The sequence below is a fragment of the Dipteris shenzhenensis genome, chromosome 5 (genome assembly GCF_047967505.1).
Source record: "Dipteris shenzhenensis isolate YYH24624 ecotype China chromosome 5, Dip_SZ_1.0, whole genome shotgun sequence".
Classification (NCBI taxonomy): domain Eukaryota; kingdom Viridiplantae; phylum Streptophyta; class Polypodiopsida; order Gleicheniales; family Dipteridaceae; genus Dipteris; species Dipteris shenzhenensis.
In genome coordinates, this window is record NC_141600.1 from 45,167,443 (window position 1) to 45,173,442 (window position 6,000).

Below are 6,000 nucleotides of genomic sequence, written 5' to 3' on the forward strand. Positions count from 1 at the left end.
GCTAGACATATTCCGGACTTGGTTGGCACCGAGCGAACTCCCAGTGAAGCTTAGCTTCTACAGAGATCACTACTTACATATCACAGATGAGGGTTTCATGGATTCACCAGGGTACACGCAGATCCGCTTACCCCCTTCATTGAGGATCTCTATTGGGCATGCGATATGCAAGAGGTTGAGACAGAGGTGCACTTCATCTTCAGGTGTCCCATCTATTATGAGATCTGGGGGCGTTTCTACTGCCTCTTCAGAGATAGTTATGGGGCCCTGTCCCGATTCCTCTCCTATCCAGATCAGAGATGCTTGACAGGATTCATTTATGAGGTAGTTAGGCACTGCAAGAGGATACTTCGATCACGGAGACAGGAGCAGACTTCTTCCTTGGCAGACCCCTCCCAGAGCTCTATTACGGAGTTCTTTCAGCCAAATCTCCTGGAGCCCCCGAGACGAGACCTCGACATGATCGGGACTCAGAGCCAGTGACTCGACAGCTCAGACAGAGAGTAGACGCACAGATTACAATCAGGGAGATCACCTCCATGTTCACCATCGGAGCCCGTCCGATAGGGGTTACTATATCCCTTGTTAGGCGTAGAGCTATGACCAGGAGACCTCACAGGACCACACCCTAGAGTGGCCGACAACACTCTATCCCCGATTTCCTGCCTCCAGTGCCTCATCCACCTCTGATGTCCTGATGAGGATGATGATGATGATGTGACTGATTTGTAGTTCGATCACCGACATGACTATGTTGTACTTAGTACTTAGAACTATCATTCTGCATTATTTTTACATTATGCATTGGTGTCGATGCTTGATTAGTAGCTCCACCCTCACAGCTTGATTGTACCAGGGTTTCACAGTCTCATAGACCCATCAGTATTCTAAAGACTTTAATAAACTTTCTTTCTTTCTTTCTAAGGTAAAATGGAAGTGAGACTCCAAAGGTGTTGAAACCGGCTCCTTGAAGTGGAAGCGAGGTAAGAGCTGTCCAATATACTTAGACTTGCTCATTATTATGCCGCTCTCAAAATGAGCAAATTGTATGCCAAGATAATAATGCAACTAACCCATATCTATCATAGCAAAATACTTTCGCAAATCAGCCTTAAAGGCTGCAGTTTGCTGAATACATGGCCTGTAATAAGCATATCATCCACATAAAGAATCAAATTAGCTAATCGGCTCCACACTTCTAGACATAAATTGTTGTTTCTATGGGGCTGTCCTGAAAACCAAGGCATATTAAACGTGCATGAATCTTGGCTTACCATGCTCAAGGTGTCTATTGCAATCCATAAAGGGCATTATGTAGCCGGCATGCCTTATTGTCTGCATGATACACCTCATGACGCACTTAACTACCTCCCAATGCCTCTTTACTGGATTAGCTATATACAGGCTAACAACTCCCACTGCAAATGCAATGTCCGGTCTAGTAGCTACATAACATACATAAGACTCCCAACCGCTGATGCGTAAGGAACCTTGGCCATCATGGGCCTCTCCTCATCTGATTTGGGACTATCTGTCTGACTCAGTTTCACATATGGAGGCAATGGAGTACTTACTGGCTTCCCTCCTTCATATGGAAATGTTGCAATACTTTTGTAACATTCTCCTTCTATGACATCCAAAGGAGTTTCCTACTCCGATCACGCGTGATGCGCATACCAAGAATATGACCTGTAGGTCCCAAATCCTTCATGTCAAAGGCCTCATGCAACTTGGCCTTCAATGCATCCAGCTCATAAGCGTTCTTGCTAGCCAATAGCATATCATCCACATAAAGTATTAGCAGTATCAAGCTATTATCCTTGGCCCTTTTACTGTAGAGGCAATGATAAATCTCACTTCTTTTGAAATCCTGGGACCGAATGAAAGCATTAAACTTCTGATACTATTCTCTAAGCGCTTGTTAAAGGCCATAGAGACAATTTTGCAGTTTGCAAACCAAACGTTCTTTGCCCTTTTCTTCAAAGCCTTCAGGATGTACCATGTAAATTTCCTCATGCAGATCCCCATGAAAGAAAGTTGTCTTGACATCCATTTGCATAAGCTCCATATCCTCTGCTACCACAAGTCCAAGTACACATCAAAGTGTGGTCATCTTCACAACCCGAGAGAAGATCTCATTGAGTTTCACACCGTTTTCTTGCTTGAACCCTTTAGCAACCAAACGAGCCTTGTACTTAGGCACATCATCACCTGTGACCTTCATCTTGTAGACCCATTTACATGGCAATGCTTTCTTTCCATGTGGCTAAGAAACCAAGTCCCAAGTCTTATTATTCATGAGTGAATTCATCTCTGATTGCATAGCATACTCCCACTTGCGTTGATTCTTGCGCATCATAGCCTCCCTATAGCAAGAAGGCTCCCCGCAATCAGTAAGCATCACATCATTTGCCCCTAGAACAAATCTCTGAGGCGGTGTAGACACTCTAGCTGATCTTCTCAAGGGCGTTTCAGCTTGTTGTCATGCTTACATATCAGCCACATTTGGCTCATCATTTCCACCAATAGATGATTCATCATGTGCCCTTGATTGTAGCTGATCTTCTCAAGGGCGTTTCAGCTTGTTGTCATGCTTACATATCAGCCACATTTGGCTCATCATTTCCACCAATAGATGATTCATCATGTGCCCTTGATTGTGTACCCGTGGGAGTACCTAGTGGCACCATTTCCTAGATAGGTAGGGTTTTTCTTGTGGTTGATTTTGTGACTCCAGTGGCTCCTTCTCTTGTCAGTTGGGTTCTTCATAATGTGAGTCTTGAGTCTTGAGAAGTTTCATTATGGGATTCTCTTGTCATCTGGGTTCTTCATAATGTGAGTCTTGAGAAGTTTCATTATGGGATTCTCTTGAGTTAATTCTTGTTGGAATTGAGTTTCACATGGTCTACGAAACATCTACCAACCTAGTCAAAGAGTAGAGTGTTCAAGCTCTATAGAACTAGCCATGGTTTATAACTCACTCAAGAATTAATCTCTTTAAAAAAAAACATTGATTTCTTCTTTCTTTTACAAAGAATTTAAGTTTTAATCTCTTTTGGAGAAGAAAATTATAATCCCTCTCAAAAAAAGAAAACAAGAGAAAACAATTGATACTCTTTGGTCTTGCTTCTTGTTAGAGATGAGAATTTTTTATACTAATAGAATTGTGCCATGTGGCACCCATTACATCCTTATTGACTGCATGTGGGGGTATACTACCTTATGTGGCCCCTTAAAAATCTCTAAACACTACCAATAACATGATGTTATGGGTGGTTAAGCCTGTGATCACTCGTAAATTAAGTTTAATGTGATTCAAATGAATTGTTTGAAGTATTATATCCCTATCCCGGTTCTTTTATGTTATGGATACTTGTTGTAGGAATTTGGATGCTGCAATTCGAGAGTTCAAGGGCAAGGATCTAAGGGGTCCAAATCAGAAGGACCAATTCATTGATAAACCAGTTCAGGTCCTCCTTTTACTACTCCAGCAAGGTGCAAACGGGCTTAATTTGGTTGAGGCTCAACATGTTATTTTGATCGAGCCGTTATTAAATCCGGGTGCTGAAGCCCAAGCAGTCAATCGTATACATAGGATTGGACAGCACCATGCAACTTATGTGCACAAGTTTCTGGTTAGCATTTTTCCTCCATTGATTTCTTTGGTAGTCAAAGTATTATTGGTAGGAAGTGTTAACTCTTTATGTTTCTGATGAGCAAAATGAAACAGGAATTTTATTGACAATGGAAAAACTTGGATCGGAGGGTATTTAGTCATTTGTAGTAATATGCTCAACAAATCGTCAAGAACACGAACCTGATTGTTGAAAGCTGTGTGTGGGCAGATAAGGGATACAGTTGAGGAAAGCATCTACAAACTAGGTCAAGTCAAAGTGAATTCCCGAAATCCAGCATCCATGGGAAGAAAGAGGATTAACCAGGAAATGTTTTCACTAACAATTAATGATCTTAATATGCTTTTCAACACTGAAACATATGATTGTAATCGACATCTGCAGGCAGATGTTTCTGGAACAGACTTGCCCCGTACGAGTTTGAGAAACTTGCCACCTGCAGCAGCTGCTGCTGCAGCTGCTGAGGCTCGCTTAAAACAGGCACTTAAAGACAGACTTCAGTGCTAGTTTGTGAGGAAGGTTAATACACAGAGCAGGCTCATTTCTGCCCCATAAAGTTCTTATTTGTTTCAAGTCTATCCTAAAATCTGGGAGTAGTAATCTGATGATTCTTGCTCACCTTTCTCTGGTACAAGTTTGGGGCTGTTTTGTAGCCTCTTAAAAAGGCAAAGCTCCATACAATGTGAGTGCCCAATGGCTTTTGCTTTTGCTTTCTATCAGATATCCTGAAAGTCCCTAATTTGGAAATTATTTATCGCAAAAATCCCTATGTTGGAAATTTATTTAAGGCAATAATCATGTTTTCAGTTGTAGCTTTCATCACTGTCGAGCATGCCCTTCTCCGGAGGAGTGTGGACTGAAACTCAGTACGAAGACCTTTGTATAAATGGATTCTCAAGTATCTGTGGGTGTTGTATGTGTGAGAGCATATGATTATACGATGGGCTACACCCACTGTTGGGCGCTGACGATGTGAGTGGGTATGTCATAGTAGTGAGTCCCTACTATGCGTGATGGAGTTTATGGTTTTCAACCTTATGAGTGACTATCATCAGATTGAAACTGCACCATGTGTTGTGCTTTTAGAGGATGAGTTTGGGCATGTTCCTGGATTCATCTAGACATATGTTTTCAGTTCTGGACTCCTTGATCAAGAAATGCCTATGAAGCTGATTATGGACAACGTGTGTTATTCCACACATTTGTTGTTAACAACTGTAGGCTTTATTGCAGAAATTTTGATTCGAGTGAGTGTTAATCTCATCACCACTCTTTTTGAGGTTTGATTAAGAACTGATGGTAGCTGTAGAGACAAAATAAGCAATTCAGTAAATGTGAAAAATGCTCTTCTGCTGCTCTTATTCCATAAATCCTTCAGACCTATCATGTGTGTGTGTCTCTCTTTGGAGATACCACTTTTTCCAAGTTTTCCTATTTCCCGATGTCACTCAGGCAATCTTTTTATGATTGCCTCAATGCTCGTCAGATAGGTTCCTCTATCTACTTATCTTATATTGAAATCTTTTGATGTTTGTAATGGCATGTTCCCTCTTTGGGAACTGATTCTTGTAATATAAGACAAGTAGATAGATAGAGGAATCTACTTTCTTATATTGAAATCTTTTGATGTTTGTAATGGCAAGTTCCCTCTTTGGGAACTGCTTCTATGGATTTCACCCCCAAAAAAAGTGTGTCTGTGTGCACACTTACGTGCACACGTGCATGAACGCGCGTGCCAAACCAGGCACCTCAACAAGTCCACCACAAGATAGGGAGAGTATCACAAGATAGGGAGAGTATCAAGTCCCCACCCATATTACTGTTGTTCCACAGCTTTTTGATGGCAATGCAGGTGTCAACATTCAATAGGCACATAGTGCCAAACCAAGCACCACGAGATAGGTAGAGTATCAAGTCCCCATCCATATGGACACCACTACCATAGGACCTGTTGATCCACAGCTCCTTGATGGCAATGGTGGTGTCAACATTCCATACCTAAGAATTTGAAAAACTGCATCCACTTGAAGCCATTCATGTTATGTTCAGCAATTGTTTTCATCTCCATAAAGTATCACATTCGAATGAGGAAATATACAAAATAGGTCTAAGTATGGACAAAGCACCTATAAGATATCCGCCTTAACCCCTTATGGGCGGTTGGGGGCTTTATGGTTTCAAATTTTATGTAAATAATGTGCCTTAACCCCTTGTAGCCAGTTAGGGGCCTTATGGTTTCAAATAGATGTAAATTGTAATGAAAGGCCGAAAAGGCCCTTACTTGCTATGGACACATGGATATTTGGGGGACTTTAGTCCCATATTCAACTTGGTGGCCTAGGAGGCCTTGGATACAATATGTATT

At 41.6% G+C, this 6,000-nt stretch overlaps 1 protein-coding gene across 1 annotated transcript in view; it reads left to right on the forward strand.

Annotated features, from left to right (window-relative positions):
- LOC147902083 (RING-finger, DEAD-like helicase, PHD and SNF2 domain-containing protein) overlaps positions 1–4,798 on the forward strand; it is a 143,752-nt gene extending 138,954 nt beyond the window's left edge. The window contains exons 18-19 of the mRNA XM_087374667.1: positions 3,383–3,635; positions 3,846–4,798. Coding sequence (XP_087230793.1) covers positions 3,383–3,635; positions 3,846–4,142 — 550 coding nt within the window. The 3' untranslated portion in view covers positions 4,143–4,798. The remainder of the gene's footprint in view (positions 1–3,382; positions 3,636–3,845) is intronic.
- The last annotated feature ends 1,202 nt before the right edge of the window (positions 4,799–6,000 follow it).